General features: G+C 45.6%; 3 protein-coding genes across 3 annotated transcripts; 2 read left to right on the top strand and 1 right to left on the bottom strand.

The window, feature by feature from the left end:
• Window positions 1-5,006: 5,006 nt before the first annotated feature.
• LOC4328345 (receptor-like protein 3) lies at window positions 5,007-7,394 on the top strand. The gene has a single exon (XM_015768835.2). The coding sequence runs from the start codon at window positions 5,007-5,009 to the stop codon at window positions 7,164-7,166; it is 2,160 nt and encodes a 719-aa protein (XP_015624321.2). The 3' UTR covers window positions 7,167-7,394.
• Window positions 7,395-11,384: 3,990 nt separating this feature from the next.
• On the top strand, window positions 11,385-14,254 carry LOC136355160 (receptor-like protein 2). The gene has a single exon (XM_066307423.1). It carries the CDS (start codon window positions 11,618-11,620, stop codon window positions 13,958-13,960), a length of 2,343 nt encoding a protein of 780 aa, XP_066163520.1. The 5' UTR covers window positions 11,385-11,617; the 3' UTR covers window positions 13,961-14,254.
• A 313-nt stretch (window positions 14,255-14,567) lies between these two features.
• LOC4328344 (GDP-mannose transporter GONST3) lies at window positions 14,568-17,188 on the bottom strand. Its single transcript, XM_015769109.3, has 2 exons — window positions 17,035-17,188; window positions 14,568-15,987 (listed from the first exon to the last, which is right to left on the bottom strand). Exon 2 carries the CDS (start codon window positions 15,985-15,987, stop codon window positions 14,878-14,880), a length of 1,110 nt encoding a protein of 369 aa, XP_015624595.1. The 5' UTR covers window positions 17,035-17,188; the 3' UTR covers window positions 14,568-14,877.

Here is a 17,188-nt window from a genome sequence, read left to right as displayed (position 1 = left end):
CCACCATGGCGTCCACCGAGCGCCGCCCCTCCTCGACGCGCGCCCATGCGGCCTCGAGCTCCGCTCGTTCCGCTCGCAAGGCCTCCACCTGGGCGCTAAATCCATCTAGCACCGCGGTGTTTGCGGCGGCCAAGGCCTGCATAATGGGCTCAGCGCTCACCGGGGCGATGGAAGAGGAGGAGAAAAGCCGCCTTGGAGAAAAGGCGACGCGGCTTGGCCCCCCGGAGGATGCGCTGGGCTCGGGGATGTCCCCCGGGCCCGTTTGGTCCTGGGCGTCGCCCGGTGAGGTAGGCCCAGGCGATGCGCCCGCGGCCTCGTCGCGGGCCGCCTCGGAGGATGTCGCCTGAGGGCCGCCCGAGGGAGTGGGCCCAAGTGACGCTGCCGCCTCAGCCTGGCGAGCCCGGGCGGCCTCCTCCCGGGCAGCTTCTTCGGCTTGGCGGGCCCGGGCGGCCTCCTCCCGAGCAGCTTCCTCTGCTTGGCGAACCCGGGCGGCCTCCCGGGCGGCCTCTTCAGCTTCCCGAAGGCGGGCTGCGGCTTCACGCCGGTCAGCTTCTCGCCTCCGCTCTTCTGCGGCCGCCGCATCTTCGGCCTCGGACTGGCCAGACTTGGGGTGGCGGGAGGAGTGCGATGGGACATCGCTGAAGCAGAATAAAAAACCAGAAGACGAACAAAGTGAGCAAGAAAAAACTTCTTTTTTGAGAAAGGTGGATGCAATGAGAGTGAGACGAACCTGCGAGGGGGTCGGGTGAATGACCACCTTGGGGGGGAAATTAGGTTTCCCCGGGCTGGTTCCGTCTCCCCCATTTTGCGGAGCCGCTTCTTCTTGCGCTCCCCCTCGGGTTGCGACGTCAGCGCGGCCCCCTCCGGGCGCCGATTGCTGGCACGCGCCGCCCCGCCCCCTCGGGGAGGAGATGGGGGAGGCGTTCCTCCCAGCTTCCTCTTCCCCTGGGCGTCGGCAGGGCGGCTGCTCCCCGGGCCCCCGACGCGAGGCCCAGAAGCACGACCCCCTCCTGGGGCAGACTGTTTCCCCCGGCGGCGCTCGCCCGCGCCGTCGTGGCCCTTAGGGGCTCTCTCCTCTGAGGCCCCGACCCCCAACATAATGGAGAGAATGGAGACGCGGTCGGGGTCGGTGCAGAGGGGGAGGATCTCCTGAGGAAGGCGAGACGCCTCCGCGGAGCTAAGATTTAGCACCCTTTGGACCACGATCTTGAAGTCCTCGGGAGCCCAATCCCATCTGGCTCCCTGGTGGGTCCGCATGTAATCTTCTGGCCCGGTGTACTCCCAGGCGCTCCGGGCGCGCCGTTGGAGCGGCGCAATCCGGCGACGGAGGTAATCGCCGTACACCATGGCCCCGGTGAGCCCCTGGGATCGCAGGCCCGCTAGACGGTCGAGGACGGCGTCGTACTCCTCCCCCAGATCTGCCGGCGCCCGCCAGCTGGAGACCTGCGCCGGGGGCTGGCTTGGAAGGCGGAGGCGCGCTTCGTCGGCGAGGGGGGTGTAGAACCAGTCGCTCTTCCAGTCGTCCCACTTCTTGCGGAGGACGCAGGGGATGTAGCGGTTCAGCACCGGCCCCCGCGGCTGGAAGTAGCAGCCGCCAACCACCGACGGCGGCGACACCGACTGCACGGTGAAGAACCACCGGAACAGCTGAAGAGAGGGGCGCACCCCAATGAACATCTCGCACAGGTGCGCGAAGATGGCCAGTGTCATCACCGCATTGGGGGTGAGGTGCGCCATCTGGAGATCGTAGAACTCCAGGACATCCATGAAGAAATGAGAAAATGGCGGGACCAGCCCAGCCATTGCGAAGGGGAGGAAGAAGATGGACCGCCCCGGGTAGTCTGGTGCCGGGCGCCCCTCGCCCAACATCACTATCTCCCGACCGGTAGCGGACTCCGGCATGAAGCGGCGCGGCAGTCCGGCGTGCCTCTCATTCACGATGCGGGAAGGCGGCAGTACACTGCCGTCGAGCAGAGCAGAGCCCCGTGCCATGGCGGTGGAGGAAGAGATGATTGGGAACGAGCGTGTGTGGCGAAAGTAGGGCGTAGCAGAGAAAGAGTTAGAGCTCAGGCGGCGAAGGCAAGAGGAACAATGGCGAAAGGAAGGGAGCAAATCCTTTTCTCGATGCTTTTATACCCTTGCTATCGCTGGGCCTGGCTCCTCGTTTCTCGCGCCCACTACTTCGCTCCCTCGTATCTCGCTATCTCGCTCCCTCGTTTCCCGTGCCCACGCTTCCACTAATCCCATTCGCCCGCTTACGGCGCGTGAAGTGGATATGCGGTTGTGGCAATCGAAACGGATCGTATCGTGCGCGCGTTAATTACGCTCGCCGACCGAAGCGGCGTTACCGTATCTCCGAGCGAGACAAATCTGCTCGCCCAGATTCGCGCGCTGCTCAAGTGGTGTGGCAGTCTTGAATAGACCGCCCATTATGGATAACCAAAGTTATCAATACCAATGTGCATGGATTGAGACCGTTGGGCATTTTGCCCAACTACGGAGACCGGTCCCACCTGTCACCAGGCTTTAATGGTGGCGTCACACCTGACCGCTTCCCTTGGGAAGGGAAAATTGCTCTGGCGTAACGCCGGGGGCTACTGTCGGTGATATGGGACCGGGAGTATCATGACCAGAGGCTTGAGGCAGACGCAATCGCCCACGTGGCCTGGCACCTTCGGGGACGATTGGGCCCGAGGGTGAGGTGTCCGCCCTCCTCGTGATTTCCCCCGAGGGGGGGTCGGGTTGCGCTTGCCCCGGCCCCGAGGGCCGAGGCACCCCGACCCCTTAAAGAAGTCTGCGCCATATATATGGGATAAGTGAGCACAGCTGTGCTCACCTAACAGCATTTATTGCAGTCTGGTCAAGCGTGTTACGCTGCGTGCAACGCAGTGCAGCACGCTCTTTTATCCGGTCTGTGACCAGTCACAGACCGGTCAGATCAAGGGTTAGGTGGCGACTGGCGGTCTGACACACGCCTTGCCCCATCCCGTCAAGACGAAAGCCTCTAGGCAACTCGTCTCAAGCCGGAGCTAGCGTGTTATCTCTTAGAGATGGCACGTTAGCCCTGGTTAGATTTATGCCAGGCTTCATCCTAACCATTACAGGCAAGGTGTTACACGAAGAAGGGCAAACATGCACACTGCTAAGCTGACACGCGGCGGACAAGAATGACCGATTTGTGACCGGTTTGACACTGCTCATGTCGTCAGCTCGCAACCACGTTCCCACGACGCACCTGCCCCCGGCGGAAGTGGAGGTAGGTGTGGGCTGTCCCATCGGAGCGTCATTCGGACAGCAACCGTGCTGATCTCCGCCCGTTCAAGAGAAAAAGAACAGTCCAGTTTGGAAAGGGAAGGGTGCATGTGGTATCCCCTTGAAGTATAAAAGGAGGACCTTGCCCATAGAGAAGGGGGGGGGGTTGATTCTTGCCAGATTTAGAGCCTAGAGCGGGGGAGAAGTCGGCTCACACTTTGTAGCTCATCCATACACAAATCCACAAAAACACAGGAGTAGGGTATTACGCTTCGCGGCGGCCCGAACCTGTATACATCGCCGTGTCTCGAGTTCTCTTGCGAACAGACGATCTTTCCACATACAGAGAGAGAGAGAGAGCTTGGGATCTCACCCTAAGCCCCCGGCCGAACTGGCAAAGGGGGGCCTGCGCGGTCTCCCGGTGAGGAGCCACGAGCTCCGTCAGCGATAACCGCACGATTTGGTAAACCCTGGTGATATCCTGATCAGCATTTGATAAGGCATCTTATTCTCAATTTCTGATGAGCATGCTATTGCACAAAGTACAACAAGCATGTCATCTTGCGCAGAATTCATCCAAATGTACCAACAAGCTGCTGAAAAAGAAAATTAATAGCTCCGTCCCAAAATATATAGTTACCTTTAGGTAGCAGTCCGAAACTAAGCACCAAGATATAATATACAAGCTCATTATGAGAGCTGACACGATCTAAGATAATATCAGACCGTCTGAATATGCAAATGTAAGAACTGTCTGTGAAAGAAATTTCACAGACTTTGTTGAAATTTTGTATAGAACAACGAGGGTCATGAACTGAAAAGGAAATGAGAACAATAGACTACTATTAGATAGCACTACCGCTGTACAGGCTTACAACACAACCTTTACTTGAAACTTGAAGCCTTGAGCAAACTTTGTTCAGCCATGCAAAAGCAAAAGCATTCCAGCAGCACACAATCATGTACTATACCTGCATCAATTACTGTTTTAGTAGTGTAGCCAAACCGTTTCAAGATAAAAAGAAAAAGAAGAGGTAATGTAACCAACTGAGGTCAATCTTTTGATTGCTGTAAAAGATTATCGCAAGCCAAGAACAGTCAACAGTCACAAATCCATTGTTGACAAAGGACTCAAATGCAGCTGCTGGAATTACTGAGATTAGAAGCACGGTGCTCGGCTGTACGCCTGTACGCCATACCTCCATCTAGGAAAAAAAAGAATAAGGAAATCACTAGAGGGCATAGACCTGGACTATGACTCTGCTTTAGGACTAAACGAATGGAGAATTTAACAAATAGTAACCCGGCAAAAAATTAACAAATAGTAGTCAAGTGGTAACTGTAAGAGGAAAAATCCGATTTAGGGCATGTTCAGTTGATCCCCATGAGGGAGAGATTGAAGGGATTTATTCCACACCTATTGTGGTGTGGAATTATTCTCCCTCAATCCTCTCCAACCCCATTTAATCCCTTCTAAACTGAACAAGGCCTTAAGTGGAAGCACTCCTGTCAAGCTTCATGAACCAATACATAAGATTGGGAAAAGAAAACAGAAAGACGGAATTCCCAAACCTAAGCACAGTACCAAGCCAGTGAGGTAGAAGCAACTAAACTCATAGGTCAACACTCCATCAGCTTATAACTCTTCGATGCTTTGCCAATATAGCTCAGGAACTGTGGTTTTGCACACAATACCAGCCTACCTAGGTATATCAAGCTCACTATTCTGTCACAGCTTCCAAAAGATACAAACCATGAAGCCGCAGTCTTGGCGCAGCAACAAAACCAGAAGGTTTTGCATAAATTTCTTTGATCCTGCTCTTGTGTTGCTGCTGCTGACTTTCATCTCTCCTGTTGATTCATGCACCAAGCAGGAGAGACATTCCCTCCTCCGGTTCCTCGCTGGGTTATCACAAGATGGTGGCCTCGCCGTGTCATGGCAGAATAGTCCAAATTGTTGCACCTGGGAAGGGATAATCTGTGGAGAAGATGGTGCAGTAACTGAGCTATTACTGGCCTCAAGAGGCCTACAAGGGTGCATCTCATCATCCCTGAGCGAGCTTACCAGCTTGTCGCGACTCAACCTGTCGTACAACTTGCTCTCCGATGGGCTTCCATCAGAGCTGATATCCACTAGCAGCATCGTCGTCCTTGATGTCAGCTTCAACCGCCTAGATGGAGAACTACATGAGCTGAATTCGTCATCACCTGACCGGCCTCTCCAGGTACTGAATATCTCGAGCAACCTGTTTACGGGAGCATTTCCGTCCACCACATGGGAGAAAATGAGCAACCTGTTTGCAATCAATGCGAGCAACAACAGTTTTACTGGCTACATACCTTCCACTTTTTGTATCAGCTCATCATCCTTTGCTATGCTTGATCTTTCTTACAACCAATTCAGTGGCAACATCCCCCATGGGATAGGTAAATGCTGTTCCCTTAGAATGCTAAAGGCTGGTCACAACAACATCATTGGGACCCTGCCAGATGATCTCTTCAGTGCCACTTCATTGGAGTACCTCTCCTTTGCTAACAATGGTTTGCAAGGAACAATTAATGGTGCACTCATAATAAAGCTCAGTAATCTTGTTTTTGTTGATCTTGGCTGGAATAGATCCAGTGGCAAGATCCCAAATTCTATTGGCCAGCTAAAGAGGCTAGAGGAGCTTCACATGAGCAGCAACAACTTATCTGGAGAGCTGCCGTCATCCTTGGGCGAGTGCACATATCTAGTAACCATCAACCTCAGCAGCAACAAGTTCACAGGAGAGCTTGCCAATGTTAACTTCTCCAACCTGCCCAATCTGAAAGCATTAGATTTTTCCGGGAATGATTTCACCGGCACCATTCCAGAGAGCATCTACTCATGCAGCAATTTGACTTCGTTGCGCCTATCTGCCAATAGGCTTCATGGCCAGCTGACAAAGAATATAGGAAATCTGAAGTCTATCATATTCTTATCTATTTCCTACAACAATTTTACAAACATAACTAATACCCTTCACATACTCAAGAGCTTAAGGAACCTCAGTGTCTTGTTTATGGGGAGCAACTTCAAGAATGAAGCTATGCCACAGGATGAAAAAATTGATGGTTTCAAGAATATTCTAGGTCTTGGGATAAACGACTGTGCACTGTCTGGAAAAGTACCTAATTGGTTCTCAAAGCTCAGAAATTTGCAGGTTTTAGTTTTATACAACAATCAACTCAGTGGACCTATACCAACCTGGATCAATAGCCTAAACTTCCTCAAGTATGTAGACATATCCAATAATAGCCTTTCAGGAGAAATACCGGCAGCACTAACGGAGATGCCAATGCTAAAATCAGACAAGATTGCAGATTACACAGACCCAAGACTCTTTCAGTTTCCAGTTTATGTAGGTTGTATGTGTTTTCAGTACCGTACAATTACCGCTTTCCCTAAAATGTTGAATCTAGGTAACAACAAATTAACTGGTGCCATCCCCATGGAGATTGGTGAGTTAAAAGCACTCGTTTCACTCAACTTGAGCTTCAACAACCTAAACGGGGAAATCCCACAATTGGTGACCAACCTCAGAAATCTGATGGTTCTAGACCTGTCATACAACCATCTTACAGGTGCAATCCCATCAGCACTGGTGAGCCTTCACTTCCTTTCTGAATTCAACATTTCCTACAATGACCTTGAAGGGCCTGTACCAATTGGAGGCCAGTTCAGCACATTTCCAAGTTCTAGTTTTGCTGGGAACCCAAAGCTATGTAGCCCTATGCTTGTACACCATTGCAATTTGGCAGAAGCAGCTCCAACTTCCCCTACCTCAAGAAAGCAGTATATCGACCAGGTTGTCTTTGCAATTGCATTTGGTGTATTCTTTGGAGTAGGTGTGCTATATGATCAGCTAATAATGCCCAGATATTTTGGCTAAACCAGTTATGATCAAGTCAATAAATAATGTGTGCTGTGCTGGTTCATAGATAAGAAATGGGTAGTAACCTCAATTGGTTCTCATTTCAGCAAGGCTTGATTCCTTCGATTGTAAGCCTAATCTATCTGTAATTTTTTTTTGTTCTTCCCCCAATTCCTTAATGAAATTTGGTCGCCGTTCCTTCGGCCGACCCGGCAAAAAGCAAGGCTTGATTCAGTGGCTCCAACCCCAGCAAGATGAATCCTCCGACTGACCAGCTCGTGATCTGGTAGTTAAAAGTTCAGTTAATACAGTCTGCTCCAAAAATTACAATTGGAAGGGGCTGACTGAACTGAGATCTGCTGGTAAATTATTCATGTCACGATTATACATACAATGAATACATCCAAATTGTTCTTGTATTATTCTTACAGAAATGTTCTTGTACTAATTTGTGACTATATTTCGAATAATTTATCTGCTACTTACCACGAGCGGTCCGCTAATCCGCAACCAATGACACTGCAATACCGCATCGAGAAATGCCATAAATCTCAACCAAAATTTTGCAACCACGGTGCCAATCTCTAAACGAAACTGGAGAATCAATCAGCCAGGCAGCTTTGATTTACCTCAAGAGCATAGCCCACGGCCTCCATGTAGTCACGGGATGTGAGCCTCGCCGACCATATCGCCTGTGGCCTGCCCTGCCGCTGCCGGGCTCGTCCGCCGCCGCCGCCGCCGGCGGTGGGACTTTTTTTTTTTTTTTTGGTGTGCGATGCTGACTTGGGCTAATTTGTTTGGGCCATACGGGCTTCATGTCCAGCCGTTTGGGCCGGGAGCACACAGCTCAGGAAAAAGTTCACCATTGGTTCCTTCATCAGAGGTCGAGTTTCATTTAAGTCCCTTAACCACAAAACCAGATATATACTCCCTCCGTTGCATAATATAAGAGATTTTGAGTTTTTGTTTGCAACGTTTGACCATTCATCTTATTCAATTTTTTTTTTGCAAATATAAAAAATGAAATGTTGTGTTTAAAGTACAGTAGATAATAAAGTAAGTCACAAATAAAATAAATAATAATTTCAAAAAATTTTGAATAAGACGAGTGGTCAAACGTTGCAAACAAAAACTCAAAATCCCTTATATTATGGGACGGAGGGAGTATTTAATAACACTCTCAACTTTTAAAACTAGTGTAAATCAAGCCCTTAGCTATTTAAATGATGGTTTTAGCTAATATGGAGTCCACGTGGCATGTTTGCATAACAAATGGCGGTTTTTTTAGATATCACAGCAATCACACACGCGCGCACACACCACTAAGCACGCAACATCACTCACATCCCTGCGAATGTGTCCCCTAACATATGCTCTAAGAGACAAAAACCAACAGCACATTCATGATCTTACTAAAATCCTGTTGAAAGCACACCTACATGTGCATAATAATATTATGGGCATCATGATTTTTGAACCCCGATGAGTAGAATCTTCATCACCACACCAGAAATGGCGGTTCGGCTTCATGTCCTGAATTGATGATTTCTAGTCCAGCATAGCCAGCCCATCATCACCTATTACTGGACCAGAAATCAGTTCTGCTGCCATGGCTCAGTGTAAGAAGCCTTCGTAGTTAAGAAAAATAAATTGCGCTTTACACATGAATTTACATTTTTTAAAAAACTTTTTACGTAGCTTTATGTTTAGCACCTACTTTCACGCTACAACTTTGCAAACTTTGCACTAGGTTGCGTCATATAACTAAAAGAAAATCTTGTAAAATATAAGTAAAACTTTTGAAACTTCTTCAATTTATACAATGTTTCACAACGTTTCCTTAAGAACTTTATGAGCTTTCATGAAATTTTAATAGGTTTGTTGGTATATCTTGGTGTTAAGTGAAACTTATTTCAATATAACTTGATGCTAAGTGAAAAAGTATGTGCTAAACTACATGCAAAACCTGGTGTAAAGCGAAACGCGACACATTTATCCGGTGCAAAATACAATTTACTAACAAAAAGGTTAATAATAGGGGACATTTTTGTTATTTGAAGCGAGTTATAAGCTACCATGAATATATAATATAGTATGTCATATTTGATAAGTTAAATAATATCATCAAAGATGATGAGAAGATACTGCTATTAAGCTACTCCATTCGTTTCAAAATATAGGGCACAACTACTTTTTAAAGGTGTTTCATAATATAAGACGTGCATGCATGCATGACAATTAATAGCACCTCCTCTCTCCTAAACTATTATTTTTTAAATCCTATAATCACAAGATGTTTAATTCTATTGGGTGCATGTGTTATATTAGTTGGGATGATTCAAAGAAAGAGGTGATAATAATTATTTCTTGGTCTTTGGGTTAAGGATGGTTGTGCCTTATATTTTGGAATGAAGGGAGTAGATGATACCTCGCGCTCTGCTACGAAATATGTGGATAAATGTATGTTATACATTATAAAAATGATAGATGTGTATATTTAAATGATGTGAAAATAATGATTTGACATTGCTTGCATATTGAGTTCTAAAAATACAACAAAATTATAAATGATATAGCATTGTTTGCATGATATTTAAAATACTCTACATAATAATTGCTAGTGGGTGATGATGTGGTACATTTGCATGTAATTTAAAATACTCTAAATAATAATTGTTAGTGAATGATGATGTGAATACTTAGAGCAAGTATAATAGTAGGCTATAAGCCGGCTAAATGCTAAGGTGAAGGAGAAAAAAGAGGAGAGAGAGGAGAATCGGGCTGTAAACTTACAGCCGGTTTAGACATAAGAACCAAGAAATTCTGTGAGGGAGACAAGTGAGCCCTATATTGATTATAAGCTAACTATTATATGGGTAGGCTAAGAGAAGGCTATAAAAAACCTTATAGCTAACAGGTCGGCTGTATTATTAGCCTTGCTCTTATACGTTGAGTTTTAGAAGTTAGTGAACATTAAATTGCTAGTAGTTATAGTAAGATAAGATTAAAGATGGAGCGAATAAGAGAAATAAGTATATCATAAATTCATCTCTGACCGCCGCCTTCGGTCTTTGGAATATGAGTGATGTATGACCAGTTTAGTCTTGACCAACTATTTTAGCTTAAATAGTTAGTGACCTGCGGCCCTTGTTTCTCTTATACTTAAGTTTTTAAACCAAATTTTAAATTTTAAAGTTTAATTTTGAAGTTGATTTTGTAGTTTTTTCCATAGTATTTTATTTTACAACATTTTTTTAACGTTAAAAACATGTTTATAAAAGTTTTATTTATAAATTATTTTTAGGTTGTTAATAGGTGGTACGAATAAGTATAAGAATAAAAGAAACTATGGAGCTGCTGATCTTGACTCGGTCGATCTACATTCTCAGGTTTGTTAATGGCGTCGTCGTTGCCATGGGCCCCTGGACCAAGAGGCTGCTTCGCGACACTAGCCTGTCAAAGGTCAGAAAATTTTTTCCCCTCCGTTATCAAAGTTTGGGGCCAATCCATCCATCATTTCAAGCGGCATTCAATGTCTAACAGCAGCTTATTTGACTGACATTATCATTCTCCTCCTTGAAAATAATTTGGATTCGTGTGTATTCGTTCCTTTGTCTGAACTCTTATTTATTGCAAACGACTCATTGTGATTGTGCAGATTTAAATTTAGGATTGGGTTTGAATCTAAACTATATCTAGATTTAAATCTAGGACTGAGTTTTCTATGGGACAGAGGAAGTACATGATTAGTCCTATCTGGAAGTAAATATGATCAGTGATCCTGACCAGCATTTGATAGTTAATTTATTCAGAATTTCTGATGAGCGTGCTGTTTGCACGAAGTGCAACAAACATGTCATTTTGCATGAAATTCATCCAAATGCGTTAACAATCTGCGGAAAAAAAAAATCTAAAATGACTACAGGCTTGAAGTATATCAATATTCAAATTCCGACCGTCCAGTTCATGTGACAGACCAACTGAACAACCAAGAACATGATAGTCAGAACCAAAAGTCTCATAACTGCACAAGTGAACAAGATCAATGAAAAATGCCAGGTTAATCTTAGCACCAATTCAATCTTGCCACAATGGATGAAATTTTGCAATGTACATAGCAAACATGAATTGCTACCCAAGCGGACGTGTTCTGGAAGGCAAAATTAATGCACAACTTCATATTACTGAGGTAATCTGGGATCGACCAATGAGAGAAACCAGACCTGTCTTTGCAACATAAAACATTTTCACAAACTTTGTTGAAATTCTCCACAAGAGACAACAAAATACTACTTAGAAAGAACAACCGACACTAGGGAGAATGAAACCTCTGCAATGTACTTATCAAGAAGAAACTGTACATTCAACTTGGACCACACAGAGGTAGGATCACATGCTCTAGTTGACAAAGTAAGGCTGCACAGAAAATAAAAATGGTATGACAGGTAGCAGTATGGCTCACAAGTCCTATGGCTGCGAACACAAAATCAATATCTCCGGACTTCAAACGAAACAATAATTCAGTTAAGTACATAATATATGCATTCAGTTGTGTACATATATGCTCAACGAACAATGTAATTTTCGCGAACATTAGCTGCCAAATTCAACTCCAAAGACCTGTGATAAGAGAGACCATGAAGATGGCACCCCATTCTGCGTGGAGAAGCAGGGTAGTGATGCCTTTCTCTGGCCTCGCTGCTTCCTCGTTATGTCTGCTGCTGTTCCTGCTCCCCATGGCCGTCTCCACCATTGCGTGCCTCGAGCAGGAGAAGAGCTCTCTCCTCCGGTTCCTTGCTGGGCTATCACACGACAATGGCATCGCCATGTCATGGCGGAATGGCATGGACTGCTGCGAGTGGGAAGGCATCACCTGCAGTGAAGATGGGGCTGTCATTGAGGTCTCTCTTGCCTCTAAAGGCCTTGAAGGGAGGATCTCACCGTCGCTGGGAGAGCTCACCAGCTTGTCGCGCCTCAACTTGTCGTACAACTCGCTCTCCGGTGGCCTTCCGGCAGAGCTGATGTCCTCTGGTAGCATCGTTGTCCTTGATGTCAGCTTCAACCACCTCAACGGCAACCTGCAAGAGCTGAATTCATCAGTATCTAACCAGCCACTGCAGGTACTGAATATCTCAAGCAACCAGTTTACAGGAGCATTTCCCTCCAGCACATGGGAGAAAATGAGCAACCTGGTTGCAATCAACGTGAGCAACAACAGTTTTACTGGGCATATACCTTCCTCTTTCTGCATCGGCTCGCCATCTTTTGCTGTTATTGACATTGGCTACAATCAGTTCAGTGGCAGCATCCCCCCAGGAATAGGTAACTGCACTGCCCTTAGAATGCTAAAAGCTGGTAACAACAACATTAGCGGGGCCCTCCCGGATGATCTCTTCCATGCCACATCATTGGAGTACCTCTCTTTTGCTAACAACGGTTTGCAAGGAACAATTAATGGTTCACTCATCATAAAGCTCAGTAATCTTGTTTTTGTTGATCTTGGCTGGAACAGATTCAGTGGCAAAATCCCAAATTCTATTGGTCAGCTAAAGAGACTAAAGGAGCTTCACATTAGCAGCAACAACTTATCTGGAGAGCTTCCAGCATCCTTGGGCGACTGCACAAATCTAGTAATCATCAACCTCAGCACCAACAAGTTCACAGGAGAGCTTGCCAAAGTTAACTTCTCCAACCTGCCCAATCTGAAAGCATTAGATTTTTCCTGGAATAATTTCAACGGCACCATTCCAGAGAGCATCTACTCATGCAGCAATTTGACTTGGTTGCGCCTATCTGCCAATAGGCTTCATGGCCAGTTGTCAAAAAATATAGGAAATCTTAAGTCGATCACCTTCTTATCTATTTCCTACAACAATTTTACAAACATAACTAATACCCTTCACATACTCAAGAGCTTAAGGAACCTCACTGTCTTGTTTATGGGGAGCAACTTCAAGAATGAAGCTATGCCACAGGATGAAGCAATTGATGGTTTTGAGAATATTCAGGGTCTTGCCATAGAGCGTTGTGCACTGTATGGTAAGATACCTAATTGGTTATCAAAACTCAGAAATTTGCAGGTTTTAACTTTATACAGCAATCAACTCAGTGGACCAATACCGACCTGGATCAATAGCCTTAACTTCCTTAAGTATGTGGATGTATCCAATAATAGCCTTACAGGAGAAATACCAGCGGCACTAATGGAGATGCCAATGCTAAAGTCAGACAAGGTTGCAGATAACTCAGAACAAAGAGCATTTACATTTTCGTTTTATGCGGGTGCATGTTTGTGTTTGCAGTATCATACAACTACTGCTCTCCCTGAAATGTTGAATCTAGGTAACAACAATTTCACTGGTGTGATCCCCATGGAGATTGGTGAGTTAAAAGAACTTGTTTCACTCAACTTGAGCTTCAACAACTTAAATGGAGAGATCCCAGAATCGATCAGCAACCTCAAGAACCTGATGGTTCTAGACCTGTCATACAACCATCTGACAGGTGCAATCCCTCCAGCAATGGTGAACCTTCACTTCCTTTCCGAATTCAACGTTTCCTACAATGACCTTAAAGGGCCTGTACCAAGCGGAGACCAGTTCAGCACATTTCCAAGTTCTAGTTTTGCTGGAAACCCAAAGCTATGCAGCCCTATGCTTGTACACCACTGCAATTCAGCAGAAGCAGCTCCAACCTCCACTATCTTGACAAAGCAGTATATCGACAAGGTAGTGTTTGCAATTGCATTTGGTGTGTTCTTTGGAGTAGGTGTGCTATATGATCAGATAATCATGTACAAATATTTTGGCTAAACTAGTTATGACCAAGTCAATCAACAATGCGTACCGTGCACATGCTGGTTCCTAGATAAGCAATAGGTAGTGATCTCTATGTGGTTCTTACTCTAGCAAGGCTGATTCAGTGGCTCCATCACCAGCAAGATGAACACCGCAGGCAAACCCAAATACCTCGATTGTCCAGCTCTGTTATCTGGTAGTGAAATTCAGTTAGATACAGTCTGCTCCAAACAGTAGAAAATTGGAAGGGACTGAAGTGTACTGAAATCTGATACTAAGTACATGAATCTTGTCGCAATTATACGTGAATGCAAATTGTTCTTGACTTCTTGTATTATTCTCAAATAAATACTACTACTATCTGCAATTTACCACGAGCGGGCCGCTAATCTGCAACCGAGACTGCAATACCGCATCCAGAAACACCATAAATCTTACCATTTTTTTCGCAGCGACATCCCAATCCCTAAACAAGACTGGATAATCAACCAAGCAGCTTTGGTTTTACCTCAAGAGCATATATAGCCCACAGCCTCACGGAGTCCGAGACTCAGGGTACGTGACCCTCGTTTCCTGCACGCCGACGCTATCGCCTGCGGCCTGCCCTGCCGGGCGCGTCCTGTATAGAAATGGGTAACCACCCTGTATTATCAATGAAACAGCACATTGTATACGAAGAATCCAGTTCGACTATGTTTCGGGATTCTTTGATAATTGATACCCTACCACAGGTCTAACAAATAAATACGGTATACTACTAAACAAAGAATTGCAAAGTGACATTAAGTTTTCTCTGCGATTTTTCATGCCAACGGCATTTCAAGGTTCTCATATAACGAATGAATATCCTTTGGCCAAATGATCCTTCCCAAGCATCCCAAATGGTTCAGGGAAGCTGTCTTAAGATATCAATGCCAAATTTTCTACCAGGCTTAAGATGATGTTTGCTTCTGAGTTGAGCTGCTTTCATGCCCTTGCTGCATCTCCAGCAACTTCTGCTGCTCCTCATCATTCTCCTCTTTTGGCTCAGCCTTGGGGGCCTTTGGTTTTGTGGTGGACTGCTGGTAGAGAACACTACCGGACATGCAGATCAAGAGCCCAATTGTTCCCACAAAGGAGGCATGCTTGTCCCAGATAAGGAGATTAATCACAACAGTCAGGAGCTTGTTCACTATACCGAGCACGGTAAATCCAGTTGCCGAGATAGCCCGTCTGCAGGAGAACCCGAAGAAGGATATAGATAGCCCGAACAAGCACGACAGAGCAACAGGAAGAATGACATCAGATGAAAGCCAGTTTGTCACTTTAGCATTGTCGCCCTTCATCTGATTAAGCTCCCCCGTTAGAAGCATCTCAAGAGGGAAGAGCATGAAAGCTTCCAGATTGTTGTAAAGCACAAGGCCCCATGTGTTCAGGCCAATGGTCATGACAACGTGCTTGATGTAGACAAAGTCAATGGACATGCTTGCAAGATATGCCACTGCCCAAGTGTAAGCAGTCACAGTGAACTGGTTGTCTGTGAAAACATAGATCACACTTCCACCAAGTATAGTTGAAAGCGAAAGCCATGTCTTGAGTGATGGCCATGGTTGGTGAAGATAAAAGGTCTCTCCAATGGCCACAAAAATTGGCACAGCAGAGCGAAACACGATGAAAGTGTCCACATTGGCATGGAGTAGAAGTTCACTGTTTGTGAAGATGGAGATGTAGAACATCACAGCAGCAGGCAAGAACTTCCACATGGTCCTCAAATTAAGGCCATCATGCTCAATAAGCTTTAGTTGTCCACATAAGAGAACTCCAACAACACTAGTGAAGTACTGTAAAGCTGTCAATGCTCCAGGGTAAGGAAATTTCATGACTGCCCATTTGTTGATAATGGAGAGCAGAGATGCTGACAGGCAATAACCAGCAGCCACACCATAGACTGAAGTTTGTTGCAGAAGAATGTTCAACGTGTTACTCCATGCTCCAGTTTTCTGGACAGCACTTGAATCGTCAGCTGACACAGCTTCTTTTGAGGGCTCTGATAGATTAGACATCTGGGCAATGCAAAGCAAAATTTTCAATAAAAAGTTAGCTCACAAAAACCATACTGAAGCTGCCAAAAACCAAATGGAACAAACCAAAATACTTAGAAACTTTAACCAATATTGGTGTTTGTAACATGGTGAAATATTTGGCATTGCTGGAACCTATTTGATCTTTAGCCCTTATCTTGCTCCTAAAGCTAATAGCAATGTGACAATACACAAAGGTACTGGACAAAGCAGAGGAACACTTAAAACATGTTTGCTAACAATAATTATCTAAATTCTTGATAGACCCCATGCACCTGAGTCCACCCATGGATTTTCACATCCCAATCAAAGCTTTATATTATCATTTTAGCTCCACTCACACAGTTATACAAAACTTAGCTTGTTAAAGAGATCTCTCTTTGCCCCAAAAAAAAAAAAAAAAAAAGATCTCTCTTTGGACTGGAAATAGTACACAACTTGTTAGCAGAAAGCCAAAATGTACATCAACATAATATCAGCTAAATATAGCTGTAAACATATCCATATTGAGAGATCAAATTCTCCAAATTAGCTAGCATCAATTATGCAAAAAGAAAACAAGCATTTTCAAGTCATACATATTGCAAAAAAGAAATAAGTTATATGGCCTGATCCACAATATATAAGATGCAAGATGTTAATTTACCACACAAAACAAAGTGTGCTAATCAAATGATGCTCCTTCTACTATGAGTTTACAACACTGAGAATTAAACTCTCTCTCTTTTTTATTTTTTATTTTTTATTTTTTTGCGGGGAGGACTGAAGTAAACTGAAATCTGTTAGTAAATGCATCGTCTTACAATCATACGTGAATGCAAAATGTTCTTGTATTAATTAGTGGCTACCAAAGTTTTTGCTGCCACGCCCCAATCCCTAAACAATTTCGAATATTTTTCATGTGTGATTTACAACGAGTGGGCCGCTAATCCGCATCGAGAAATGCCAGAAATCTCAACCAAAGTTTTTGCAGCCACGTCCCAATCCCTAAACAAAGACAGGAGAATCAACCAAGAAGCTTTGATTTACCTCAAGAGCGCATACCCCACGGCCTCCACGAACAGCTCCGTCCTGCGCGCACCCTATCTACGGGCTACGGCGGCGGCCTGACCTGCCGGGCGCATCTGCCGCGAGCCTCCGCCCGCCGGCGCGTGTTGGAGGCCGCAGTTTGGCCGGCGAGGAT

The sequence above is a fragment of the Oryza sativa genome, chromosome 2, assembly GCF_034140825.1.
Source record: "Oryza sativa Japonica Group chromosome 2, ASM3414082v1".
Classification (NCBI taxonomy): domain Eukaryota; kingdom Viridiplantae; phylum Streptophyta; class Magnoliopsida; order Poales; family Poaceae; genus Oryza; species Oryza sativa.
The sequence above is the reverse complement of the archived record's forward strand: the minus strand, read 5'-3'. Positions and strand labels throughout refer to the sequence as shown.